The 27,915-nt window shown below is 38.4% G+C and overlaps 6 protein-coding genes across 16 annotated transcripts; 2 read left to right on the forward strand and 4 right to left on the reverse strand.

Moving 5' to 3' along the window:
- Positions 1 to 7,376: 7,376 nt before the first annotated feature.
- Positions 7,377 to 9,435, forward strand: LOC124404481 (inositol monophosphatase 1-like). The gene is made up of 6 exons (XM_046878632.1): positions 7,377 to 7,523; positions 7,776 to 7,909; positions 7,983 to 8,242; positions 8,333 to 8,438; positions 8,523 to 8,674; positions 8,762 to 9,435. The coding sequence occupies exons 1-6, from the start codon at positions 7,464 to 7,466 to the stop codon at positions 8,866 to 8,868; spliced, it is 819 nt and encodes a 272-aa protein (XP_046734588.1). The 5' UTR covers positions 7,377 to 7,463; the 3' UTR covers positions 8,869 to 9,435.
- A 142-nt stretch (positions 9,436 to 9,577) lies between these two features.
- Positions 9,578 to 18,335, reverse strand: LOC124404475 (serine/threonine-protein kinase PRP4 homolog). Of its 8 annotated transcripts, none has more exons than XM_046878620.1 (15): positions 18,198 to 18,335; positions 17,507 to 17,671; positions 17,043 to 17,325; positions 16,460 to 16,932; positions 16,070 to 16,387; positions 15,691 to 16,033; positions 15,207 to 15,560; positions 15,024 to 15,109; positions 14,797 to 14,943; positions 14,560 to 14,713; positions 14,215 to 14,467; positions 13,609 to 13,847; positions 13,041 to 13,241; positions 11,104 to 11,179; positions 9,578 to 10,316 (listed from the first exon to the last, which is right to left on the reverse strand). In XM_046878620.1, the coding sequence occupies exons 1-13, from the start codon at positions 18,200 to 18,202 to the stop codon at positions 13,041 to 13,043; spliced, it is 3,021 nt and encodes a 1,006-aa protein (XP_046734576.1). In that variant the 5' UTR covers positions 18,203 to 18,335; the 3' UTR covers positions 9,578 to 10,316; positions 11,104 to 11,179. The 8 variants fall into 8 exon arrangements, with proteins under 8 accessions (XP_046734576.1, XP_046734578.1, XP_046734574.1 ...); XM_046878622.1 differs by having other exon boundaries at positions 15,691 to 15,978; positions 16,024 to 16,387; XM_046878618.1 differs by having other exon boundaries at positions 9,578 to 9,937; positions 10,146 to 10,316; positions 15,691 to 16,387.
- Positions 18,336 to 19,288: 953 nt separating this feature from the next.
- LOC124404482 lies at positions 19,289 to 20,584 on the reverse strand. The gene is made up of 2 exons (XM_046878634.1): positions 19,537 to 20,584; positions 19,289 to 19,414 (listed from the first exon to the last, which is right to left on the reverse strand). The coding sequence occupies exon 1, from the start codon at positions 20,395 to 20,397 to the stop codon at positions 19,582 to 19,584; it is 816 nt and encodes a 271-aa protein (XP_046734590.1). The 5' UTR covers positions 20,398 to 20,584; the 3' UTR covers positions 19,289 to 19,414; positions 19,537 to 19,581.
- Positions 20,585 to 20,973: 389 nt separating this feature from the next.
- LOC124404480 (peroxisome biogenesis factor 10) lies at positions 20,974 to 22,771 on the forward strand. Its single transcript, XM_046878631.1, has 2 exons — positions 20,974 to 21,618; positions 21,701 to 22,771. The coding sequence occupies exons 1-2, from the start codon at positions 21,158 to 21,160 to the stop codon at positions 22,101 to 22,103; spliced, it is 864 nt and encodes a 287-aa protein (XP_046734587.1). The 5' UTR covers positions 20,974 to 21,157; the 3' UTR covers positions 22,104 to 22,771.
- A 98-nt stretch (positions 22,772 to 22,869) lies between these two features.
- LOC124404477 (ran GTPase-activating protein 1) lies at positions 22,870 to 25,460 on the reverse strand. 3 transcript variants are annotated; one of them, XM_046878624.1, is made up of 5 exons: positions 25,161 to 25,456; positions 24,500 to 24,922; positions 23,594 to 24,381; positions 23,264 to 23,491; positions 22,870 to 23,158 (listed from the first exon to the last, which is right to left on the reverse strand). In XM_046878624.1, the coding sequence occupies exons 1-5, from the start codon at positions 25,276 to 25,278 to the stop codon at positions 22,949 to 22,951; spliced, it is 1,767 nt and encodes a 588-aa protein (XP_046734580.1). In that variant the 5' UTR covers positions 25,279 to 25,456; the 3' UTR covers positions 22,870 to 22,948. The 3 variants fall into 3 exon arrangements, with proteins under 3 accessions (XP_046734580.1, XP_046734582.1, XP_046734583.1); XM_046878627.1 differs by having other exon boundaries at positions 23,016 to 23,158; positions 23,264 to 23,399; positions 25,161 to 25,460; XM_046878626.1 differs by lacking the exon at positions 23,264 to 23,491 and having other exon boundaries at positions 25,161 to 25,459.
- A 397-nt stretch (positions 25,461 to 25,857) lies between these two features.
- Positions 25,858 to 27,898, reverse strand: LOC124404483 (40S ribosomal protein S5). 2 transcript variants are annotated; one of them, XM_046878636.1, is made up of 3 exons: positions 27,805 to 27,898; positions 27,060 to 27,432; positions 25,858 to 26,231 (listed from the first exon to the last, which is right to left on the reverse strand). In XM_046878636.1, the coding sequence occupies exons 2-3, from the start codon at positions 27,423 to 27,425 to the stop codon at positions 25,947 to 25,949; spliced, it is 651 nt and encodes a 216-aa protein (XP_046734592.1). In that variant the 5' UTR covers positions 27,426 to 27,432; positions 27,805 to 27,898; the 3' UTR covers positions 25,858 to 25,946. The 2 variants fall into 2 exon arrangements, with proteins under 2 accessions (XP_046734592.1, XP_046734591.1); XM_046878635.1 differs by having other exon boundaries at positions 27,790 to 27,857.
- Positions 27,899 to 27,915: the final 17 nt, after the last annotated feature.

Here is a 27,915-nt window from a genome sequence, read left to right on the forward strand (position 1 = left end):
GTCAACCCTGTTGCAATAACAAACCCAAGCAATCATTTAGGTGCTATCTCATTGCAGCGACATCGCCATCTCATTGGCTCCTATTCGACAGAATGATCTACAGAAAAGAACGTCAGGTTTAAATTGAGTAAGACATTTTGGCGTAGAAAATTTACAATCTACCGACACGATTGATAGTCTTATTCGTTTCCTCTGGTATAATCACGTTGATAAAGCTGTATGAAAGATTGATACGATATCTTCAGTCAACGGTTAAGAATATATGATGACTCACAGGCCTGGTTTATTTTTCGTAAGTGTTTGGCGGGCTGTGTGGATTTAACGGTAATAGCAGTTTCACGTATTATCAACCAAGAAACTGACCACACCGGTACAAGAAGCTGTTCATAACCAACAAATATTTCGTGCGTAACGTTGGGGACATATCGATGTCATCGTGAAATTATAAAGTGCAGAAAATCTCGCACAGAAATATGTACATTGAGGACTATCAAATACATGAATGAACGTGTAACTTTCAATTACCTAAAAATATCGGATCTTTCACAGGTGACAGTAGCATCTCTAGGTACTCAAATTATTTTTCCATGAGGTTTTTTATAGTCAACCCTGAGCTGTGAATATTTTGGAAAAATTTTGGAATACTCCATTTTGAGTTGAATCGTTTCAAGCATGATCGTATAAAGAGATCTTTTTTGAAAGTTGTTAGGCACTTTTAAAATTCGAGATTGAGAAATTTCAGAGTCTCATGTTTTGAAACAACCGAAAAATGATGAAACACTTTTCTCTTTGTTATGAGCACGTTCAGAATATGTTGGAAACTAAACCTATTTTAGAAGATTTTCCCAAAATTAAAGAGCGTAAATTGGGTTGGATTCGGATAAAATTATGCAAGCTCTTAATTAAGTATGAAAATGAATGGTGATGATGAATCTATCATGAGGTACGTTGCAAATTGACTGCAAAGAAGATGAGTCTTGAAATTTCGATAAGCCGTTAGCATTGACTCTCGTCAATACAACTTTTTTCTGTGCGTAGGAAAATTTTCTTTGCAATTCAGCGACTGTTGATGCCACGCTCTTTTCGATGCTTTTTTCGGATTCCTGGGGGTCCAATTAGTGGAAAAAGGGTCCAGCAAAACGATTCTGAGGCAAAAAGTTTCCGAGCTCTGAAAATCGCAAAAAAGGAAGGCTAACCCCTTTGGATTTTTTCAGTCGAAATTTGGCCGATTTTGAAGAAGAGTTTAATTAATTCTTTGATGCCCTATATCGACGTAATTTTTCGAGAGGAATCGATTGCGCGCAGTCCGAATACGCTGCGAGCAACGTATCAAGAGTTACGGCTGAAAAACGAAAGATTTCCTTCGTTATTCCGCTCTTGTTGATGCTACGCTCTTTTCGATGCTTTTTTCGGATTCCTGAGGGTCCGATTAGTGGAAAAAGGGTCCAGCAAAACGATTCTGAGGCAAAAAGTTTCCGAGCTCTGAAAATCGCAAAAAAGGAAGGCTGACCCCTTTGGATTTTTTCAGTCGAAATTTGGCCGATTTTGAAGAAGAGTTTAAATAATTCTTTGATGCCCTATATCGACGTAATTTTTCGAGAGGAATCGATTGCGCGCAGTCCGAATACGCTGCGAGCAACGTATCGAGAGTTTCGGCTGAAAAACGAAAGATTTCCTCCGTTATTCCGCTCTTGTTGATGCCACGCTCTTTTCGATGCTTTTTTTGAATTCCTGAGGGTCCAATTAGTGGAAAAAGGGTCCAGCAAAACGATTCTGAGGCAAAAAGTTTCCGAGCTCTGAAAATCGCAAAAAAGGAAGGCTAACCCCTTTGGATTTTTTCAGTCCAAATTTGGTCGATTTTGAAGAAGAGTTGAATTAATTCTTTGATGCCCTATATCGACGTAATTTTTCGAGAGGAATCGATTGCGCGCAGTCCGAATACGCTGCGAGCAACGTATCGAGAGTTACGGCTGAAAAACGAAAGATTTCCTTAGTTATTCCGCTCTTGTTGATGCCACGCTCTTTTCGATGCTTTTTTCGGATTCCTGAGGGTCCGATTAGTGGAAAAAGGGTCCAGCAAAACGATTCTGAGGCAGAAAGTTTCCGAGCTCTGAAAATCGCAAAAAAGGAAGGCTAACCCCTTTGGATTTTTTCAGTCGAAATTTGGTCGATTTCGAAGAAGAGTTTAAATAATTCTTTGATGCCCTATATCGACGTAATTTTTCGAGAGGAATCGATTGCGCGCAGTCCGAATACGCTGCGAGCAACGTATCGAGAGTTACGGCTGAAAAACGGAAGATTTCCTGCGTTATTCCGCTCTTGTTAATGCTACGCTCTTTTCGATGCTTTTTTCGGATTCCTGAGAGTCCAATTAGTGGAAAAAGGGTCCAGCAAAACGATTCTGAGGCAAAAAGTTTCCGAGCTCTGAAAATCGCAAAAAAGGAAGGCTAACCCCTTTGGATTTTTTCAGTCGAAATTTGGCCGATTTTGAAGAAGAGTTTAATTAATTCTTTGATGCCGTATATCGACGTAATTTTTCGAGAGGAATCGATTGCGCGCAGTCCGAATACGCTGCGAGCAACGTATCAAGAGTTACGGCTGAAAAACGAAAGATTTCCTTCGTTATTCCGCTCTTGTTGATGCTACGCTCTTTTCGATGCTTTTTTCGGATTCCTGAGGGTCCGATTAGTGGAAAAAGGGTCCAGCAAAACGATTCTGAGGCAAAAAGTTTCCGAGCTCTGAAAATCGCAAAAAAGGAAGGCTAACCCCTTTGGATTTTTTCAGTCGAAATTTGGCCGATTTTGAAGAAGAGTTTAAATAATTCTTTGATGCCCTATATCGACGTAATTTTTCGAGAGGAATCGATTGCGCGCAGTCCGAATACGCTGCGAGCAATGTATCGAGAGTTTCGGCTGAAAAACGAAAGATTTCCTCCGTTATTCCGCTCTTGTTGATGCCACGCTCTTTTCGATGCTTTTTTTGAATTCCTGAGGGTCCAATTAGTGGAAAAAGGGTCCAGCAAAACGATTCTGAAGCAAAAAGTTTCCGAGCTCTGAAAATCGCAAAAAAGGAAGGCTAACCCCTTTGGATTTTTTCAGTCCAAATTTGGTCGATTTTGAAGAAGAGTTGAATTAATTCTTTGATGCCCTATATCGACGTAATTTTTCGAGAGGAATCGATTGCGCGCAGTCCGAATACGCTGCGAGCAACGTATTGAGAGTTACGGCTGAAAAACGAAAGATTTCCTTCGTTATTCCGCTCTTGTTGATGCCACGCTCTTTTCGATGCTTTTTTCGGATTCCTGAGGGTCCAATTAGTGGAAAAAGGGTCCAGCAAAACGATTCTGAGGCAAAAAGTTTCCGAGCTCTGAAAATCGCAAAAAAGGAAGGCTAACCCCTTTGGATTTTTTCAGTCGAAATTTGGCCGATTTTGAAGAAGAGTTTAAATGATTCTTTGATGCCCTATATCGACGTAATTTTTCGAGAGGAATCGATTGCGCGCAGTCCGAATACGCTGCGAGCAACGTATCGAGAGTTACGGCTGAAAAACGAAAGATTTCCATCGTTATTCCGCTCTTGTTGATGCCACGCTCTTTTCGATGCTTTTTTTGGATTCCTGAGGGTCCAATTAGTGGAAAAAGGGTCCAGCAAAACGATTCTGAGGCAAAAAGTTTCCGAGCTCTGAAAATCGCAAAAAAGGAAGGCTAACCCCTTTGGATTTTTTCAGTCGAAATTTGGCCGATTTTGAAGAAGAGTTTAAATAATTCTTTGATGCCCTATATCGACGTAATTTTTCGAGAGGAATCGATTGCGCGCAGTCCGAATACGCTGCGAGCAATGTATCGAGAGTTTCGGCTGAAAAACGAAAGATTTCCTCCGTTATTCCGCTCTTGTTGATGCCACGCTCTTTTCGATGCTTTTTTTGAATTCCTGAGGGTCCAATTAGTGGAAAAAGGGTCCAGCAAAACGATTCTGAAGCAAAAAGTTTCCGAGCTCTGAAAATCGCAAAAAAGGAAGGCTAACCCCTTTGGATTTTTTCAGTCCAAATTTGGTCGATTTTGAAGAAGAGTTGAATTAATTCTTTGATGCCCTATATCGACGTAATTTTTCGAGAGGAATCGATTGCGCGCAGTCCGAATACGCTGCGAGCAACGTATTGAGAGTTACGGCTGAAAAACGAAAGATTTCCTTCGTTATTCCGCTCTTGTTGATGCCACGCTCTTTTCGATGCTTTTTTCGGATTCCTGAGGGTCCAATTAGTGGAAAAAGGGTCCAGCAAAACGATTCTGAGGCAAAAAGTTTCCGAGCTCTGAAAATCGCAAAAAAGGAAGGCTAACCCCTTTGGATTTTTTCAGTCGAAATTTGGCCGATTTTGAAGAAGAGTTTAAATGATTCTTTGATGCCCTATATCGACGTAATTTTTCGAGAGGAATCGATTGCGCGCAGTCCGAATACGCTGCGAGCAACGTATCGAGAGTTACGGCTGAAAAACGAAAGATTTCCATCGTTATTCCGCTCTTGTTGATGCCACGCTCTTTTCGATGCTTTTTTTGGATTCCTGAGGGTCCAATTAGTGGAAAAAGGGTCCAGCAAAACGATTCTGAGGCAAAAAGTTTCCGAGCTCTGAAAATCGCAAAAAAGGAAGGCTAACCCCTTTGGATTTTTTCAGTCGAAATTCGGCTGATTTTGAAGAAGAGTTTAATTAATTCTTTGATGCCCTATATCGACGTAATTTTTCGAGAGGAATCGATTGCGCGCAGTCCGAATACGCTGCGAGCAACGTATCGAGAGTTACGGCTGAAAAACGAAAGATTTCCATCGTTATTCCGCTCTTGTTGATGCTTTTTTCGGATTCCTGAGGGTCCAATTAGTGGAAAAAGGGTCCAGCAAAACGATTCTGAGGCAAAAAGTTTCCGAGCTCTGAAAATCGCAAAAAAGGAAGGCTAACCCCTTTGGATTTTTTCAGTCCAAATTTGGTCGATTTTGAAGAAGAGTTGAATTAATTCTTTGATGCCCTATATCGACGTAATTTTTCGAGAGGAATCGATTGCGCGCAGTCCGAATACGCTGCGAGCAACGTATTGAGAGTTACGGCTGAAAAACGAAAGATTTCCTTCGTTATTCCGCTCTTGTTGATGCCACGCTCTTTTCGATGCTTTTTTCGGATTCCTGAGGGTCCAATTAGTGGAAAAAGGGTCCAGCAAAACGATTCTGAGGCAAAAAGTTTCCGAGCTCTGAAAATCGCAAAAAAGGAAGGCTAACCCCTTTGGATTTTTTCAGTCGAAATTTGGCCGATTTTGAAGAAGAGTTTAAATGATTCTTTGATGCCCTATATCGACGTAATTTTTCGAGAGGAATCGATTGCGCGCAGTCCGAATACGCTGCGAGCAACGTATCGAGAGTTACGGCTGAAAAACGAAAGATTTCCATCGTTATTCCGCTCTTGTTGATGCCACGCTCTTTTCGATGCTTTTTTTGGATTCCTGAGGGTCCAATTAGTGGAAAAAGGGTCCAGCAAAACGATTCTGAGGCAAAAAGTTTCCGAGCTCTGAAAATCGCAAAAAAGGAAGGCTAACCCCTTTGGATTTTTTCAGTCGAAATTCGGCTGATTTTGAAGAAGAGTTTAATTAATTCTTTGATGCCCTATATCGACGTAATTTTTCGAGAGGAATCGATTGCGCGCAGTCCGAATACGCTGCGAGCAACGTATCGAGAGTTACGGCTGAAAAACGAAAGATTTCCATCGTTATTCCGCTCTTGTTGATGCTACGCTCTTTTCGATGCTTTTTTCGGATTCCTGAGGGTCCAATTAGTGGAAAAAGGGTCCAGCAAAACGATTCTGAGGCAAAAAGTTTCCGAGCTCTGAAAATCGCAAAAAAGGAAGGCTAACCCCTTTGGATTTTTTCAGTCGAAATTTGGCCGATTTTGAAGAAGAGTTGAATTAATTCTTTGATGCCTTATATCGACGTAATTTTTCGAGAGGAATCGATTGCGCGCAGTCCGAATACGCTGCGAGCAACGTATCGAGAGTTACAGCTGAAAAACGAAAGATTTCCTTCGTTATTCCGCTCTTGTTGATGCCACGCTCGTTTCGATGCTTTTTTTGGATTTCTGAGGGTCCAATTAGTGGAAAAAGGGTCCAGCAAAACGATTCTGAGGCAAAAAGTTTCCGAGCTCTGAAAATCGCAAAAAAGGAAGGCTAACCCCTTTGGATTTTTTCAGTCGAAATTCGGCTGATTTTGAAGAAGAGTTTAATTAATTCTTTGATGCCCTATATCGACGTAATTTTTCGAGAGGAATCGATTGCGCGCAGTCCGAATACGCTGCGAGCAACGTATCGAGAGTTACGGCTGAAAAACGAAAGATTTCCTTTGTTATTCCGCTCTTGTTGATGCCACGCTCTTTTCGATGCTTTTTTTGGATTCCTGAGGGTCCAATTAGTGGAAAAAGGGTCCAGCAAAACGATTCTGAGGCAAAAAGTTTCCGAGCTCTGAAAATCGCAAAAAAGGAAGGCCATAATTTCTCGAGAGAAATCGATTGCGCGCAGTCCGAATACAGTGCAAGCAATGGATTAAAAGTAACTTCCGAAGTACATATTATTCTGAGCAAAATTTTCATAGGGGTAGGGAAAAACATCAAAAAGTGTCGATACACAATTTCAGACTCAGTCCAGTACAGTTTATTCAATGTACCTTAATTTTAGTACAAGTGTTTGGGTGTCAGCATGTAACGATTGAAATGAATGCAAAGATGTGATTAAACATTACACTAGATATCTTATGATACTAATATGAGGACATAGGTGTACAGTGTATATTGTATCTAGCAGAATATGGAAAATTCCATATCAAATAGTCATCACCGCAGTTTCTAAATACAGCACAAGTTTTGGCCTGCGCGCAGATGCAACCTCCCTCTGCAGGATGTGATATATATGATGTATGATATCGTATTTTCACTATTTTGTGTAACCTGGATTAAAATTCGTAAAACATCACAATCCCTCGGATTTGAATTTCCTCCGCTGTTGGTCTTATGCTGTTCTAGACTTCTTCTTTGCATTCTTGAGAGTCTAAGCAGTCTAGAAAGGGTCAAGCAGATCGATTCCGAACCCAAATTGTTGGCTCAATAAAGTAGGGCTAATCCTTTCGTATCTCTCTTTCTTTTAACTTCCGATGATTTTCGATGATGCTGGAATTAATTTAACGCATACTCCATGGGTTCGTATATCGTAGAAACCGCCAGAATAGTTGAGAGGGCGCTAGTTTACGACGCGCTGTTTATCTGACACTGCACAGCGCAAATCGCATTTATTTCGATTCCACGCTGGTTTGAGCGGACGGTAGTTTCCATTACGCGTACGTATGTAGGCGAAGATTTTACGCGAGTTTCACCTTGTTTTTTTACGGTTACTCAAATTTTCGCGGGATCTGACGAAAAGAAAAATAAATACCGAATATAACAATGGCTGATTACGACCAAATCTACGATCTAGTTCTCAAATTAGTTAAAGAAGGAGGTGCTGTAAGTAATAAAAGTTCATAATACGTAATCTAATTATAAGTTTTACGAACTACTTACGAATAAACATTGATTAGACTAGATATGTGATACAATGATTTTCATTAAATGTAGACTAAGACACTGAGATCCTATCCATAAAGTGCCGTTTAATTAAATGTACTAAAAAATTTGGAAATGATGCAATACATTTGCAATCTTGGAATTTTAATATATCACTGACAATTGTATTTTTTTCAAACATTTCCTCTACAGCTAGTAAAAGACACCATCTTTCGACCAAAGAATGTTGAAATCAAGTCTTGCGATGTTGATTTAGTAACTGAAACAGACAAACAAGTTGAGAAACTGTTGATGGATGGTATTTCCTCCAGGTTCCCCGACCACAGGTAATTTCTAAATATTTTGTATCTCATAGTAAAGAATTGCTGCAAAGTATTTAGACCTTTGGTGTACTCATAGGTTTATTGGCGAAGAAACCACAGCGTCTGGAGTAAAAGTGGAACTGACTGATTCTCCGACATGGATAATAGATCCAGTCGATGGAACAATGAACTTTGTTCATGGATTTCCTCACACATGTATCTCGATCGCACTAGTGGACAAGAAGATTCCTCAAATTGGAATAGTATACAATCCAGTCATGGAGCAACTGTTTACCGCGCGGAAAGGAAAGGGCGCATTTCTAAACGGCAAGCCAATTCATGTGTCCGATGTGAAAGGTGAGCCTTGCCAAAAAATATCGCTGATTCTACCATTCAATTTCTCGGCTTAAATTAACAACTAAATTCTTTTCACAACACCTGTTTCAGAAATGAAAAAAGCCATTCTTATGTTTGAAATGGGTACCAGTCGTGATCCAGCAAAAATGAAAGTTGTCATGGAAAATTTAGCTATTCTAGCACCTCTCATTCATGGGTACGGTTTGCAAAGCACCAGCAAACTTACCTCAAATAATGGACATTTTGATGTTTACTGAATACTTGAATGAAATTTTTATAGAACACGAGCTTTGGGCTCTGCTGCGCTAAACATGTGCATGGTAGCCCTTGGTGGTGCTGATTGTAATGTTGAATATGGAATTCATGCTTGGGACATCGCAGCTGGTGATCTTATTGTGCGAGAGGCAGGAGGTGTTTGCATTGATCCTAGCGGTAAGGGTAGAGCAAATTTAATCCTGATTTAAACTGACTCGTGTTCACCTTTTATTTGTGGTTTTAATATTGTCTGATGATGTTTAGGAGGGCCATTTGACGTGCTGAGCAGACGAGTGTTGTGCGCATCGACGCAAGAATTAGCTGATGAAGTAGCTAAAGTATTAGTTCAGTATTATCCGGAACGAGATTAACGAGAAACCGAACGATCGCTTAGTTAAATAATATTTGAATCTTTCTCAGAGATCTGTAATTTACATTCGTGACAAAGAGGTGTAAGATTTTGATTCCAAATCAAAACTGGTTCTATGATATTTGTTACCAAAAAATACCCACATTACAACAAATATATTCCAATTCATTCTATTGATTGAATTGAATTCTAATTCTGAGATGCAATTTGTGTCACTTTCGTACTGCATTTAGGTACTACACAAGTACCAATTGTTCAATATTATTCAGATCTAGGTAGTCCCAGTTTGGTATGCTAATTTTTGTAATTTTGACATAGAGCAAACGATATAATTTCCGATTCGCATAAATTGCATAAATGTTTGCCAAGTTGAAACTAAACAATTATGATGTACAATTGCGATAGTATGAAGTACAACATCCTGTTTAAAATTAGGCAACAAAGGTATCATGTACTTTAGCAGACATATGTATTGTAAATTATTCTTCCAATAACTATGATTATACCCCTATATATGTAAAATGTAACTAGCAATTCGAAATAAAAATGGTTCATTGGTATGAAGCAATCATTGCAATAATTAGTTTTTCATTAACCAATCAATCCAATACTTCCTCCAAACTTGAGTATTTGCTCTTACTATCTACAGTGGTTATCTAGCTGTTAGCAAAGTGAATGGTTAATTGTCGGAAAAAAAGAATGGTACGAAATTTAGATAAAAATTATTATAATCATCATCTGAATTCGCATGTTACATTCTTAAATGTATGTACATTATGATAAATCTTACAACAAAGATTCATTCTTTGCTCTGCGACTACCAAGTTTACCTCTGCCATGACTGAGGTACGGCAAATCTGCCGGTCTTATGCGGTACTTAAATGCACAGTGTTGATTGGTGTATTCTATAAATGCATATGAATGCATAATACTTGGCTTTTGTAGTTTCTGATCATGCGGTCAACTTTTATTCGCCAAGACACACTTGGTTGATAATTAGAAGTTTTCGTTTCATATGCTTGAAACTAACTTCCATCATTCATTACGAAAAATGTAGTTCTCTCCTTCATCTGAAAATCAAAAATGTAAACAGTCAGTGAATTGCTGCATTTCAAATAGGCTCGAGTAATAATTTAGAAATTGTCAAAAAGCACAAAAATTACGCAACTTGGAATAACTTGAAGTAAATGAAAAAATACTTTCTTACGATTTTTTTTCGTTTCTGCTAACACCTCACCTGTATGCAGATGGATACTCACGTGTTTCCTAATGACTTACACTGGCTCAGAAAAACCTGTATCAAAGTCATTCAAGTTATACCTCTGGCGATCTCAACTTTGTAGATATGCATTATCTGCCGTTGAAGCTGTCATCAAGACGGGATAAGAGGGCCAGGAGATTTAACCAGATTCCATCATCTTCCATTGCCTCCCCTCCGCACAGGGAGGGCTATAAGTGAAACATCACCAAATAGCAAATTAGAAAAAAGTTCAGGTTCGGAAGACATGGTATCTTTACTTCTGTACCAAATCCGTCCAAATTTATAAACGCAAATATCAGGGGTATTATGTGTGTATAAATTATTTGTTCAAAGTCGTGAAACCGAATGTTGAAAAATAATTTCTTTTCAACTGAAAGAATCATGTGGCCATTTGATTAATCAAATTTATGAAAGAGCCGGATTATCACAAGTAATTATTAATTTTAGTTTATTGGGATGGGATCTGTTATACATGTGGGTGTTTGTTTTACTATCTCCATTGAGGTTCTCGATAAATTGATGTTTTTTGTTTGACAGCATGATGTCGCGAAATAAATGCAATAAATTTGCAAGAGAATATGAAAAAACAATTCCATAATTTAACGAGTTAGTCAAACATCTTCCAGTAACATTATTCGTATGTTTGAGTAGTAATATTTACATGTCTTATGTGAAGATAAGACTCTTGCGATTAGAATGAAGGGTACAAGTCTATTTAAAAAATTGCGATAGCTCTCTTTACGCTTCTTATATAATTAAAAAATATTAATGTAAAAAATTGTAATTACTACTTTTTTTTCCTGAGCAAAAGAATAGAAACAATGAAAAATTTCGTGCATTCGAAATGATTCATTAATGGAAATGAGTTTTTCTTTAGTTGTAGTACGTATCTATATAATTTTTTTTTTGTTGAGGTAGACAGCAAATATGAAAATGGATATAATAAATATCCCATAAGGCAGTCCCCATGAATACCTTGCAACGGGAACAGCGTTAAAGGCCCTTGAAAGGTCCGTCCGCACTTAATGCTGATTTTGAATCGAAGACTCATCTGAAACATAAGCAGCTTCGTACAATTTTGCAACTTTTAAAGTGTTTTCCGAGAACGATTGTTTTTTTTTCTTTTTATATGCTTTTGTTCTCATGGGTGCAATTAATAGCAGCACTGACAGTAAATGCAATTATGTTGAATAACTTTCTGTTTTGCTCTTCTCAGATTGACAAGGTCTACGATCATACAATTAATACAATTATAAATAGATTCGATAATCCAATTTGATCGACCGGCATCAGTGCTGTTTAGATAATGTTTTAACTGAGAGGTATAAACTAAATATAACAGCTTATTATGAAAAAGCTTCGATACTAATTTAAACCTCTCTGTTTGAAGAAAAGATGTGCAAAAGATTAATTAAGTAGTATAAAACAAAGTCAAATTTTTAGTTCCTTTAGATAACAAAGTAAGGTAGTAACGATTAATTTCATTCTATTGAAATTAAAATGCAGGTCATTACGATCTTAATTATATTTTTCTGTTTCAAATATGTATGTATTTATGTATGTATATATAATTTTCTTCTTTTTTATTTCAACTACAGTACTACTTACTATACAATGTATTGTTAGTACACCAAAATTCACCGCTAATGCTCGAAATAGAAACATATTATAGTCATTGGTTTAAAAAAATAAGTTAAAAAAAAAAAAAATTAAGAAATTAATTCGAATGAAGTAAAAGTTGAAAATATGCGGCTCATATTACAGAACCTCTGTATTGCATCAGAGAATTTTTTAACTTCTTTGTCCCTCATTCTTTCCACTACATTCTTTTAAATAAATAAAGTATGTAAACGGCACGAAAATATTATTCAGTTATAGGTATATTGTACATGATTTATGTAGACACTATTAGGTGGAACTTGCACGAGATTTTACGATCTGAAAAAACAATTTTCTATGTAAAAATTACACTATGTATCATGTTCAACATTTCATAGAAATGGATAAAAATTTCGATCAATTTTATATAAAAAAATTCAATTTCTTTCCGAATACTCTGCGCACTATCATTAGAGTCTACGTGCGGAAACCTGAACTATACTACCTTCCCTCTGGTTAATAATGTAGACTTTCTTCACATCTCTTATACGTTCTCTCAATTGTGAATAAAATATTCATTCCAGAGTATGGTACATTTACAGTTGCAGTCTAATCTAGAGAATAGGAATTCTAGAGTGCTCCCGTATTCACATACTTTGTCCTCTCAGAATACGAAAATATTTCCATACCTCAGTCAACGGGTTTAGACAATGAGGGTATCATTGTGTTTGCATCCAACGGAAGAAATTATTCGTCGTCAATTGATATTAAACAGAAAAGAAAAATATTCCAACTTGATAGTTGTACGTAAAGTGTATATATGAACCACATCTTGTACAAACTTGTAAATCTGTCGATTTGTTAATCATTGCACAAACGACCAAGTGAAAATAATTGGCTATACGGATGCAAGAGTTAAAGACTTTATTATAGTAATCTCTAAATATTAACGGGAATAGAATCCCTCATCACCTGCCTCGTCATGTAACTTACGGTAAATAATAATTGTACAACATTATTCTGAAATTGTGAAAACACCGCGAACAATTTTACGAAAACCGTTTAAAAATAGCAACGTCCGGTTCCACCTATTTTCACAAAGAAGAAAAAAAAATGTAAATGATTTTACATCGGAATATATAATTATTTATCTCGTTTTTAAAAACGAGTGCCATTACTACAAAGTAGGGTAATCGATATTCCACGTTTTTTCTTCTCCTACTGATTATCAGTTGTAGCAGTGAATAATAAAGATTTTCAATCAACTTTTTAATTAAATCTCCGTCGAGAAAGGTCCCCACACGTGAGGTTACCTAGATTTTCTCTTGTATAAAAGGATGAGCCAACGCGTGGTTCACGGTTATGCGTTTTCCAGCATCCAGCATCAGTGTACGCTCCAACAGGTCCCTTAGTTGGCCGACTTTACGACTTTGTTCAGGTGGCAGGGAATTACCTCCCAATTCGGTGCCAAGATCACGGCTGGCGGAAAGTGTCGACATTATTACAACTTTTTCCTGAAATAGAAATGAATCAGTATCCATAAAAGAAATGATCGACCATTACTTAGATAAATCTATTCTGATTATATACATGTGTAATATCATTATCAGTTAACATCAAGTAGCTTGTTGGAAGTCGCTGCTGCTATTATTTTTGTTGCATCAGTAGTTGCAGTTCAGTTTAATCAGGAGGACCCGCGCCACCTTCCCTGCTCATAGCAATGTTACATATACAAACCAAATAAAGTTTAAAAAAAAAAGGAAAGAAATCTGAGATCACAGGCAAAAGATTTTGAATATTATCGTCCTTGATTAAATAAATAACACAAAGAAATGGGTAGTTTAGATTGTTAAATAAATAATTAATATTAGGAATAATTACCCTTTCCGTAACCTTGTCAACTTCGTGATAAAGAAAGTTGCAGTTCGCGTCAAAGTGCTGATCCTTGAAGGTACCTTTTCTTATAAGTTTGTTGGGCATTTTTCCCTTCAGATCCATAAAAAACTTCAACATCTGATTATTCGTTTTTCCCGAGAACATTATTTTGCCCGTATAGAGTTCGTAAATGGTGCAACCAACGGACCACATATCAATCCCGAAATCATACGGTATACCAAGAACTAGAAAATGTTTACATCAATCAATTTATCTTAAAAGGAAAACAGGGTATCCATATCTATCCTTGAAGCAAACAAATGGAATAGAGAATCGAAAATATTTCATGAACATCTTAAGACAACAGCATATTGCTATTTACTATCAAACTCTTTTCACTACTCGAGACTTCAACTCGCCTTTGAGCCATGATGATAACTTTGCAATACAATTTCAGTAGGACATCTGCTTTGCAATTTAAAGATGTCGATTTCTCAAATATTTGTGCATATACTATAACTGGATTATTAGACTGAATTATACCTTGAATACTAAAAGCAAAAAACGTATACAGCAACAATTGTTCTTAGTTTAATAATGGAAGATACTTACTTATTTCCGGTGCTCGGTAGAACCTTGACACGAGGTAAGGCGTTATTTCATTTTCGTGGGCATGCGAAGCTGAACCAAAATCGCAAAGTTTTAGCACCAATTTACTTTCACTGACTAGAATATTATCTGGTTTGATATCAGCATGTAATATATTAGCACGCTTCAAGAGTTTCAATGCTAAAAATAACTGTTGGGTGTACGATCTCACCGCTTTTACGTGAAGACCAACGTCTTTTCCATACTTCTTCAATACCTGAAAACCAGATTTATTTCAACATGTTAAACTGTACCAAAGAACAAGTGAAAAATGTGCGAATCTCCATTTGTGCCATGAAAATAGCTCACCTCTCTCAAATTCATAGCCAGAGGCTCAAATACCATACACAAATGATTTTTATGGAAAAAATGTCTGAAGAGACGCAGACAGTGAAATCGATCCTCGGGATCCGCGTCATTAAGCTTCCGCAGAATTTCCAACTCCTTAAGACCTGTCTTGTGCCTGCAATAACGAGGATCATTGGTTAATTGTAAGATATAATGTGAGGCATTGGGAATAGTATTCATTTCGTTTTTAAAACGCACATTATTTCGTTATTTCTGATTATCTTTACAGCCACGTCCAGATTCCCTCTAGCAGAATCCCTCGCTCTGACAACATTACTGAAGACACCTTGACCGGTATAGCCATATACTATATAGCGAGAGTCCAGTGTTTCCCCAACTCGTACTCTGAAGAATATTACAATTTTTGGCACATAAATAATCAAGATTGATAGCAGAAACTAGTACGCAAAATAAATCGAACAAACCTGTAATATCCTTCGGCATCATCCCAATTGTCTGTTAAACTTGGATTATCTGGTCCACCAGGCCTCTTGCCTTCTACTGTAGGACTCTAAAATAACAGTGTAAAAAAATTGTGATGAGAAACCTTCTGGAACAATTAGTAAGATTGGTGAAATATATGGGATGCAAAAAATTATCAAGCTTACGTTAAAATCGCCAATATTGTCCGCTTCTGCAAACATGTCCCACTCGTTACTTTTTTTAGGATTTTGTTTCTCATCAGATTTTGTTTTCTCCGTAGGTTTGATCTCCTCCTGTTCCTCTTTATTTTCACCATCGACAGTGTTAAATCTGGATTTTCGCTTTTTCATAGATTGTTGAGGTGATTTTGGCTTCTCTGGTAATGGCGGAGTGTGGCTTTCTGAGTTCGACTCATTGTTGTTTGAAATAATATCTACCGATTTGTGGGACTCAACTGACACGTTGTCTGACGGTGGTGAGCTAACTACTGTGTTCAAATCCATTGAGAGATTTGAATCTTCACTTGGCCCTCCTAGCCTCTGTAATAAACAATATAAGAATCTGGGTTACACAGTGTGGATGAATGCCTAATTGATTCTTTTGGCACAACCAACTTCTACATAAATTTTCCTCATAAAAGGCAATAAATTGTGGAAGCAGGATACTTACTTTCAGGAGTTCTTCTCGCTGCTTTCTTCGCCGTTCGATAATTGCCTCTTCATCTTCCTCTTCTTCGATATCAATGTCTTTGATATCCTCTTCGCTGGAACTCTCCGAATGTTCTACCTTCAAACCCTCGGACAAGGAGTCTTTGTATTTGTCATTTTTGTCTCGCTTGCCATTCTTGTCTCTCTCCCTCTCGCCATCTCGTCCATATCTGTCTCGATCTCTACGACTTCTAGAGATAGATCTAGACCTTCGATGACGGTCCAGGCGATCTCTGTCGTTTCTGTCATTCCTGTCATTTCTGTCATTTCTCTCATTTCTCTCATTTCTATCGTTTCTGTCATTCCTGTCATTCCTGTCATTCCTGTCATTCCTGTCATTCCTGTTTCTCATAGGACTTCTAGACCTTCTGTTACTCTTCGACCTGTCACGTATTCTCTCACGATTTCTGCTGTCTCTCCTTTCCCGACTTCCTTGTCTCTCCCTATTCAGTTGATGGTCACGATTCGACTGACCTTCTCGACTATCCCTCTTCTCCCGCCCAGAGAACCGATCCCTACCACCTGAGGTATCATGATTGTCTGATTTTATTGTACGGTGTCTCGAGTCTGACCTTACGTCCCTGGACTTGGATCCATTGCGAGGTGAAGGTTCTCGTCTTGTAGCGTACCTATCCGAATCACGTTTGCGCTCTTCTTCCCTGTAATAAAAATCAATTTATGCCTAGTATGAATACTTTGGTAGTTGGATAACACCAGAGGTCTTGATTTACCTTCGTTCATGATCTCTCTTGCGCTCTTCCTCCTTTTTGAGCATCTCTTTTCGCCTCTCGTCATCCAGTCTCCTGCGCGACTCCTCACGCCTTGCATCCTCTTTAGCCCGTTCAGTTGTCTTCCTTGACGTCCTCTCTTCCCGCCTTGGTTCGTCTCTACCCCTGACTTTGTCATCTCGTTTGCGTTCGGCATCTCGTCTTTTGTCCTTCACCTCCTCGCGACCGCGCCTGTCTCGGGACATATCAACAACTACACGTCTCTCAAGTTTCGAAGAGGGCACTCGTTTTCTCTCTCTACTTTCCGATCTACTCCTTGGACGCTTCTTACGGCTTATGCTATCCTCGCTATCATCTTCGACTAGAATTACGTCGGGTGTTTCAGCCACTTTCATCGCACTTTCCTGCTGTTGGGCTTTACCCTCTTTCTCAGAATCGTCAGATAAATATTGCACTAGACATGCCTGAAGTCTTTCCTGCAAGGAAAACGAAAATTTTCATTTTTATGAGCAACTCTTTTTTTCAATAACAACTACGTGGGTTATAAGTATTATTACTGATTAGAGGGCAAATGTAGTAATTTTACCTTCTGTTTCATTAATTCCTCAAGATCAATGTCGTCTTCGATAATAGTACAGTCAACTTCATCCGAATCCAAGTCGATCAATTTTTCATCCTCACTTTCCTCAGAGGAAACAACCTCAAGTTGCGAAGCTTGCACTTTGCCATTCATGTTGGTCCCTTTAGGAACATTTGAATTTTTATGGATGTTGGATGATTTGACGTCAACTGGGAGCAGCTTTTCTTCAACGGAACCATTTTCATTATCCCTCCCCTTTTTTGGCCGTTTGTGCTTTTTATGTTTCTTTCTAAAAAATATAATCTATTATAAGACATGCGGGCATAACAATATCTTAGCATTATCGTAATTGTGTGAAATAATTCTTATCTAAAAATTATTGAAAAATTTGGGATGGTTTGTTTGCAGGTACAACCATCACTATTATTTATCCTAAGAACTAAAACTACAGTTATGTTTTACAGTTCTACCTTTCTTGCCTTTCAATCCTTTCCTCTTTTTCCACAGTTTTATCCTTCTTGTGCTTGTGATGTTTGTGCTTCCTCTTTTTCTTTTTTTTCATTTCGCCCAATACTGCTACGTCAGATTCATCCATCGAATCAGTTTTCGGATCAATGCATTCCAAATCCGAACTTCTAGCGGCGTAAAACCGATCACAGAATTTATAGTAGGGAATCAAGGTAAGCTAGAGCTAATTAATAACTAAGAAATATCAGATATTGACTACCAAATGACTAGTTGAGAAGATTCATAACGATAGTGAAGATAAGATTTGTAATTGTGGATTAGTCTGATTGTCTGTTCTTCTGTTACTTGTTTGACATTAAGAATTGGGGAGCATAAACTGACCTTTAAGATCGCAGATTGGTAGGTTTTAGGTTTGGTCGAAGGATATAATTAGAGGTATGTTCGAATTGTGGTAAATGATATTAAAATTTGGGTGAAAAGAAACGTCGGTATGAGACGAGTAATAACTGCGCCAACAGTAGCAATGAAAAATGATTAGATTTTCTCAGAAGTTGACGGTGAATTAATAATTGTATTTTGTTTCGGGCCAGCCAAAATAAACACATGAGCGTATCACGAGCGATACGAGGTGAATTATGAAGACTTATCGTTACGTCCAGCCAAACGAGGATTAGAATTAAATATCGAACTCACCCCATTTCGGCGTTTCGAAACTATCACAAGAAAATCACACTTATTAAACCGCAAACGATTCACGTACGTAACGTTGTCTCTCAAAAAAACGCCATATTCATTACCGTTCCCCTCGGTCGCACAAGCTTCAACTACTCGCCGAACGACTAACAAGATGTAACGTGTATTTCCGGTTTCAGGTCTAGAATCCACGAGAGGGCGCAAAAACACTTCATGATCGACGGAGCAGCTTCTTTAGCTTTTACCGACCGCGTTCCACTCTTTGTATTTCTCTAATAATTACCTATAGAGACGAAAAAAAATAAATACTTATAACGTGTTTGAATTGTGAACAAAAAAAAAAAAAAAAAAATCCATACATGCGCTATAAAAAATATGGCGTGCAGCAGGAGCTAAGCGGGCTTTTTAAATCCCCACACTTGTAAATAAAAAAGCTCGCTTTACGCCCTTGGTCCACAATATACTATTCCACGTTAGATTGTTTACGAGAATTTTACGCGAAACGGAAAAAGGGTATAAAATTTAAGGCTAATCGAGCGAGAAGAATACGATTTATCATATCTATACACATTTTATATAATGTAAACATTACTTCAAGTTCAATTTACGCAGGTGTAAAAATATCCCTTGATAATCTGAAAGTCGTAGGTACTTGGTTTACAAGTGATTCTAAGGATTCTTATAATTAACTCAATTTCAAGACACTCTATTTCCCATGGTTGCAATGAGTTTCCTAACTCCACATACTTTTAGCCCTCCATCTTCAGGCTTCAGGCTTCTGCTTAAATTCCGTTTATTTCGGATTATTTTTGCTGGATTTTCTCTGTGAGAGTGAAAAGGATTGTTAAAGGATCATACAGAATATTTAAGGAAAATTCAACATTTTATTATCTGGCATTTCAATTATTTCATCGACAAAGGACTGCACACATCAGGCTTATACTTCTCGTAGTAGGAGGGAAAGCAGTAGTTTTTGCAACATCTAGCACATGTAATAAATACCGTATTTTTATTTTTATTACAGCATCTCCTGACACCATGACGTTTGAATATTTTCCAAATTCGCCAGTCCTTTTTTGGACACGAAAATGGTTGGAAACAATCTTTCGTACAGCCATATTGTGCTGTAGACGAATGAGTCACTTTATTCATGGCTTTTCATAAACCAGCACCACTTTTGATCCTTACTTGGCGAGGGTACGACTGGTATTGACAACCTAGTGAAAATGAGCCAACTATAATACGAAATACTGTATTGTGCATATTAACTTGTCCACGATTTCTGTAGACAAAATATTATTCAAATAACGAATAGTTGTAATGAATATGATTTCAATACCTGTTTGGCCGGTGTAAATGACAAAATACTCGTCATAATTTCCTCTCAAGGCCCATGTTCGTTTCCAGTTTCTTTTATTTCAGTAGTTTCTCGCTTTGGTACATATTTTGTCATCGTCCTTTGTCGAATTTTGTGCCGTCGCTTGAAACGTTTCACCCACGTTTCGGAGGCCTGGAAATTCAATTCTGGAAATTGGCTGGCAGCAGCTAGACCCCATTGCTGCAAATGTTTTGTTGTGACCGATTGGTTGGATTGACGAGCTTGCACGAAGCTATCGTATGTGCATGAATCGATTATGTTGAATTTATCTTTGTTGGTACCACCACTGGTGATCTGTTTCTCCCACAGTTTTAGTTGGTCCAATCTTTTCAAGCGGGATCCTCCCTTACGATGCAGGGTCTTCAGCGACCATTTTGGGTGCGCTTTTGCCATATTAACAATCTTTATTTTGTACTCTATTGGGACGTAATCAATATCCGGTTTTGTCGTTTCCTCATCGGGCTGATACTCGTCCGATGAGAATCTGGATACAGAATTTTTTACCTCGTGAAACGCGACTTCTTTGTCTGGTTCGTCAAAACCAATCAACTCATCGTCATTGACAAAGGAATGTTCAGCCAGCACTTCCAAAATTTTGGAGTAAATTTTCTCTCCGAGTCGGATATGATCTTCTTTTATTTCTGCCAAAGGGTGCGGAGTAATATAATTATTTTTAACCAGAAGCTGCTCACAGTATACTAGTGCAGTTCGCAATCTTTCTTTCGACTCTTGACTGCTCCAGGAATCTGTGTCAATTTCACTCTTTACTACAGCCGTCGATGGTTCAGGCACTTCACGTTTTATGATTGTAAAATCGCACATCTTGTTTCGCTGTTCAATGTAGCTACAACAAGAACTCACCAACGAATGCGGTTTTTGACGCTTAGATCGTGTGCAGCTGGTTCCTGCAGGTTAGAAGCAAATTGGTTATACGTCGATCGACACTTGAAAATCTCAATTTTCCCCCCCAAACTAGGGCGACAGGCGTCTATTCTTCTTTGATAACCCAAATCGTAAATTGCATTTTTGGATACAATTATCTTTCGTTATCAAAATGAATTTGACCTTTTACGTGAATAATAACTAAACTCTATTGAGACGAGCTGTTCGTATTTCAAATAGCGATCCTTCCAACGTTTTTCAACACGTGAACTTACAAGTAGAGGAATCAAAGTTTCGAACTTGCAAATTGCGATAGATCGAAATTGAAATCATTCAGCATAAAGTTAGTTCTATTAACGAAAGTCAGCCGTATAGAAATTTTGTGCTAGAGTAAAAAATTGTTTAGTAAGATAAGTAAGCGATCTGTAGTGCCGGCACAACTCACTTACCGATAAGCCTTGCAAATCGTATCAATTACCCACGAATCTATAGTCCACAGAGCTAGTAAACTGCAGTAAACTTTCTTCCTTGTGTCGCGTTGCATAATTCTTGGTTCGGAGCGGCGGGCCGTTGATTTTAAATTTCTAACCTACAAATTTCGAACGAATGTTCACCCGGTACACCGTAGCATAGCAAGACTCGCGACGGAGGAAAGCCGTCCCTTTTTGGGGGTGGAATCGGAAAATAAATAGCCGTGAGGATGCTGGACCTCTCGACGATCGGTGTAGCCTTGCGCTGGTGGCTAGTTGGGAGTAGTAGGACCGGCGAGTTCATTGTTTACACCGGCATTTCGTTCATAAATATGCTAGTGAATGCTGTCAAAGGCTTCAATGCCGTTTGCGTACTGCTTTATGAGGGATCCACGCTCTGGCTAAAAGACATTTACGATTACTTATGCGTCGTCCAGGAGATGATTCGCAGTGCGTCCGATTACTCTGTGTACATCTTGTCCCTCCTCGTTGCAGCTGCTGCAAAGGTTGTCTGGGCTCCATTTTCGTTAGTAGCTGCAGCCTTGGCTTCGATACGTGAGCTACTCCTCCTCCTGGGATCTAGTTGTCTGTTTTTGCTCTCCTTACCACCCTTATTTTTATTCTATCTTGCTGACTCGGTGTTGCATGCATTCAAAGTGCTTCGTTCCTTCACTTTGTACATTGGAGAAAGGTAGGTTGATCTTCGGGTGGTTTCTAGTTTTGAGAACAAGCTGTTTAGAAGGTTTTTAATGATGAATAATTTATGGGCACAGATTGACAGAACACGCAGCGGACATTGAAACACTTGAAGTGCTGACTGGCCTTGTTGTGGGATGTGGTTTAGTGATAATAGCGGTGAATGGGATGAGGTTGCTCATTCACTGGTACTTCAGGTTTAAGACTAGAATGTACAGAGGCTTGATAACATGGGCAGGAACAACATGGAGAAGAGCCAAAAGAGGAATGACAATTACCAGGAGGCGCCGAGGACAAGAAAACTATAAATTACAAGAGACTGAACTATGTATAGTATGCTTTGGGAAAGCAAGATCTGTGTGCCTTTTACCTTGCCGACATTTGTGCCTTTGCACTAGTTGCACTCAATTATTACCCGACCCGTTGCGATGCCCGTTGTGCAGGCAGCTAGCCGATGATCTTATACATGTTTACCTTTGATATTAATCCTATTCAAGCTCAATTAGATGTTAAGTTTTAAAGAGAAAAAATTTACGCGTACTATTTTTATGCAATGGAGTACAATGAGAGAGTGTGATGTGATTTCACTGTGTTCAGATGTATATAATATAAATATATTTTAATAGTGATATATATGTATAATAGAAATAAATGACCAAAATGTAATTAATTAATCAACCACGATGTTCTTGTTTTCACTTTCTGAGAATAAAGAATATTGTGCAGTATAATTCTTTTTGAATTTTGAAGCTTGCAGTCGGAATAAATTGAAATATGTATGAAATTTTGAACTTCAACAATAAGGCAAAACATTTTTTTCCCAAATGAGTTGCAGTATTATGTTACAAATAATATCATAACGAATTGAGCAATTGAAAAATTTCTTCTTTGTTTGTGTTACATGTTTAATTCAATAAAATCGTAATATCCGTTTAGAAAAATATTGTTACATTCATGTAATGAGCCTGAAAGCCTGAAGCAAGTTATGCATGCTTCTATTTTAAATTTGAATAGACAGTAAAAACTGTTGAACTAAAACATACGTACGTATTTTTCAAGTCGCATTCAGTACAAAAATCGTCGGCTAAAATTCAGTAAAATACGGCACATTAAAATATCAACTATATAAATTGATTATTGATTTCTAAGTGTATTATTGTTATCATCGCTCACAACTGGTTTACTAATAATCAACGAAGTGCCGATTACCATAAAACCATAATACCTAATGTATAAAAATAAATTCTTACGGATTATTAATAAATATTTAATGTTTTGTACAGGAAATATATGAATCATTCCGTCATCAGACTAATTTAATTCGATCATATTTGGTCGAGAACTTTCTTGAGTGAAGCCTTAACTTTCTGGAATGGGTCTACCCTGACTTTTCCGGTCTTTATTGGTAATTCAATGAATACTTTTAGGGCATCCCTCGTCTCTGTCAAAAAATAATCCTTGGTGCTTATTTTTTCCAATGCTTTAAAGCACCCCTCGAGATTCCAATCAATTCTACCAGCAGTTTTATCCTCGCTCTGAAATTTAATCGAATTGATTTGTTAAATTTTGAAACCATTTACCAAGTATTTTTCTTTCCTAAACTAGAAGAGATTTGCCTTATCACATATTATATGAAATACCTTCATCAAGCCCAAATTGATCAGAAAAACGTTGTTTAGTCGGGAAACTTGGTCGGTTTTTGTCGCGTATGCAAACAGTTCCATGTAAAGCCCTTCCGTCAGTCGTTCTGCCTCTATTCTGGCATCCATATAGCCACTAGCACACAGCGAAGAGACCTTCATTATAGATCGGATAAGTACTTCAGCATACTTTTCTTTCTGAGATTCGTTTTCATTTACAGATTGACTCTGAAAGATTGCAGAATGATATTGAAACTTGAAAAAAACTCACCAAGATCTGAACAGAAATGAAAAAAATGGTTGTATAGTGGATATAATGCACGCACGCACCTTAGCATGTTCCAAAAACAACTGGACTTTGTCGCCTTGAAGTCGAAGCAGGTTTTCAGCAGTTGGATTTTTCAAAAAGCCCTGAACAGTCACATTCCGTTGATCCTTTTCGACCTTTAATGTCTCTTGATCATCTTTCTTTTCTGCTTCAGAAGTCTTGCCTTCATCGTCACTGTCGTCACTTTCAGTTTCATCTGCACTTTCGCTATCGCCTTCACTTTCAGACTCATCCTCCTCAAGACTCCCGAGAACTGATAGTTTTTGCGAAGCAGTAAGTGCTCCTTTCAAGTTTTCTCTCCCTTTGCTACCAAAAACGTTGCCATCAAGTACTAAGCTCGCCAATTCCTGCTTATCCGCAACAGCTGCTGCTATCGCATTGACACTAGCTGCTCCTATTTCGTTAAAACTCAAATTCAGTTCCATGAGATTGCGGTGTGCGCCTTCCTTGGCAAGTGCTTCAGCCAACACTGAGGCCCCCCGTGTTTTAAGCAAACAATCTCCAAGATTAAGTTTTTCCAGTTCTGGCAAATTTGGTAAAGATTTCGCTAGTGCTCGTGCTCCCTCTGGCCCAACTGTGTTATCGTTGAGGTTCAAAATCTTCAATCTTGGGTTAACGGAGAGCGCTTGTGCTAGAGCGGCTACCCCTTTGTGGTAAATCCCATTTTGCGGCATCGATATCTCTTCCAGGGTAGTCAGTTTTGTGAACACTTCAGCCAATGCTTCAGCTCCATCATTTTCCAGTCTGTTTCGCCCGGCAATGAAGACCCGTAAGGCCAACGGCGCAGTTCCTACATGAGTAATAAAAAAAAATTACAATTAGCTGTAAGCAGGTGAGATAAATTTTAAATCAACTTTTATATAATATATATGTACATATGTATTTCTCTGAGGTGCAAACATTATTACCATTTTCCGTAGAACTATTTTCATGACAGTTGAGGAGAGCTTTGGCTAACATTTTTCCTCCCGTTATTCCAAGTCCATTGTTGTTCAGCTTGAGTTCACGTAGGGTGAAACATGCGCTAGAGCTGAGTAGCGTGGCCAATCCCTGGACGCCAATAGGGCCAAACGCATTGTCACTGAGATCTAACTCGACGAGGCGAGTTTGGGCTGCACATAGTCCTGTCCCTAAATATTCTAGAGCTAGAGGAATCTCAGTCTTCATACGCCCTGTGAACATGTCTTTCCATAGGGCTCGTTTGAGGGAAGTACCCTTCACTTCCAGAGCCTTTGCCACTGCCTTCGCCGCATCGGGACCAAGCGTGTTCCCCTCCAGGTCGAGGTACTCCAATTTCTGACATTTTTCGATCGCTTTAACGACTTCCTCAGCTTTACAAATACAGAAAGTGGGCAGATATGATTATAAAATGAGAACGGGCCGAATTTGGTGCGATGATGAGGTATTTTAGGTGGATATAGAAGGGTACGTGGAGTTCGCTGAGAGAACCGGCGTCTGATAAAAGTTTGGTTATGTGAAGCAGCACGTTGAGAATCGAGGATGACGCGGACTTTGATGGAAAATATAATTGGTTTATTTAAGGCTGCAGATGAATATAGTTCGACTTACCGTCCGCTTCGCTGTTTAATTTCAGGGATTTTCCATTAAACGAAACACCACTTTCAGAATTTTTTTCATTAGCTTGGTTTAGCTGTTCTTGTATTTCGGTTAGATTGAACGTGGTCATGATGTTGATTTTAGTTCTTTAAATTACTAGTAAATGAACCGGCCCGAATCAGCAATTAGTTTGTAGCGTATTATTACGGAGTAACCGAATAACACTAATTCATGTACTGGTGAAATAATACTTAACAAAAACAAAGCCGGTATTAGCAACAACCACCTTTATATCAATTCGCGGGAAACTGGGATCGATCATGTGTCTAGCCCCGAGACTACGCGCTGACCTAGAAGGGATACTCTATGCAGATATTGGCATCTGTACGACTATCAGCGGCAGGCGATTTTTTTTACTAACTACGTACAGCTAGTCGCATGATATTTAGTACGTGACTGCGTTTAGTAGGCGCTGGAAAATTAAAAAAACCGGGATATTTTTGAAATGGTTGAAAATTAGGCCACTATATATGCATACGTTCAATAAAATTAGCCCTCGATTACGCTTACGATTTTTCCTTCCAAGAATCATCTAAGTGAGCCTATATACGTTGGGCTATCAACCGTTTCGGAATAGTCTACGATTGCTGGGAAATAACGTTTATTTATATAGTAAGAGTCACTTAAATAATCGAAGATTGCATTTTTAGAGATTTTTATTTATTTATTAAACAACCGCAGGTGTCTGATACTCAATAAAAATTCGATAGACACAAACAGTATAGAGTGAGTCCCGTTTTATCGGTTGGATTTGGCGACACGTTCAAGCTCATCCTTCTTCTTGATGGCGTATGAATTGGACGATCCTTTCGCCGCGTTGATCAGCTCATCAGCTAAGCATTCCGCGATTGTTTTGATGTTTCGGAAAGCTGCTTCACGTGCACCAGTGCACAAAAGCCAGATCGCCTGATTCACACGTCGCAGTGGTGACACATCAACCGCCTGACGACGTACCGTACCTGCACGACCAATACGGGTCGAATCTTCACGCGGTCCAGAATTTATTATCGCTGTCACCAGAACCTGAAACATAATAGATAAGCATCAATTAAAAATTTAACACAGTTACTATGCCTTTGCCACATTCGAAATGACTGAGTTTCTCTATTTTACACTCGTAACTTTGCGATGTAAAATCAACGTGGAAAGATATTTTTATCTGAAAGTGATGTTGAATTAACAATATGTAGTATAAGAAAACTTCTTCGTTGAGCATCTATTTGAAAATAGTACATGTATAATAGTTTGAGTAATGATTTTTAAATTTATTCGGAGAATGTACAATTCTAAATGTAATGTATCGGCCATTAAGAAATAGAATCTACACAGTTTAGATGAAACACAATTCAGGAATATGTGACATAAATTTGTTACGCATCAACTATTAAAGTATAGAAACATTATGAAATTACGGTTTAAGCATCACAATTTAAAGCAACAAGGATAGTGAAAGACCATGTATGTGTATTGAAAGACTCAGTTAAAATTAAGCAAAAATAATTCTTTGATTTAAGTTCAGCTTCAACTTTTTTCAAGTTACAGATTTTGATGTGATCAAGTCCCATGACAACAACCCCATTTGCACCTTTCAAAAACGTTCATTCGGTAATTTATGAAGCTGAATCTAGCAGCCAGTATAGTCAGGTAAACGTGTGAAACTTTTTTTGGAAAATAGAAAAATGCAATGTAGTTTCATCTTCATAATTCTATAAAAATATGGGAGGTTCCAGGCATTTCACACAACTTTGATTTTTGGACTTCGCTACCTTATTCAAGAAAATTGTACATTCAAGGATTTCCCAATCTATTCAACCACATCAATAAGAATGATCAATGTGAAATAAATATTACCTGCAGAGGATTTTCGCCTGTAAGTAGATGGATGATCTCAAAGGCGTGCTTGACGATTCTGACAGCCATGAGTTTCTTTCCATTGTTCCTACCATGCATCATCAAGGAATTGGTCAACCGCTCAACAATGGGACATTGCGCCTTGCGGAAACGTTTGGCAGCGTATCGACCGGCGGAATGTGGCAGGTACTTTGCGTTCTTTTCTTTGACCGCAATGTAATCCTGAAGGGACATGTCGCTGACCTGAACATCATCACAGTTCCACCGTCCGAACAATTTGATCTCCGGCAACTCAGCGGAGAGAGCAACCGGCAGAGCGTCGATATTCGTCACCACGACATCGTCAAACGTTTCGTTATCCCCCATGGTTCACCTAAAACGAAAACGTCTCTTATAAATAATTAAAAGACAGGTTAGAAAAATCAGTTTTACTTTCAAATCATGTGCGCATGCTTTGTGCAGGCAAGGGCGAATAATCGAGTGTCTCAGGCGTATTCATTGCATCGGAACTTCAAAGCATAAATTGAATAAACCCCTCATGCGACATTCAACGAAAGTCGAAAACACCACATGGTCCGGGCGATTCACTGGGCAATATCACACGTCGCTTGTTGGTATTTCGACGATTAAATGCACATCCGCCGAAACATTTTTTGACACGCTTACACAACGCGGATCTTTGGTTTTCCGATGAATCGAAAACGGAACTGGAATTACCATTTATTCTTACCCGAAATATCCTCACCTTTATTCACGTCTTCGTTGCGGCAAGCGTGAACCGGAAAAGGCCATGACACTTTTAGCCAGCCTGGCGCTGATCCAAGTGGCCATTGTCGTAACTATACGCCTCCGTATC

The sequence above is a fragment of the Diprion similis genome, chromosome 3, assembly GCF_021155765.1.
Source record: "Diprion similis isolate iyDipSimi1 chromosome 3, iyDipSimi1.1, whole genome shotgun sequence".
Taxonomy (NCBI): Eukaryota; Metazoa; Arthropoda; class Insecta; order Hymenoptera; family Diprionidae; genus Diprion; species Diprion similis.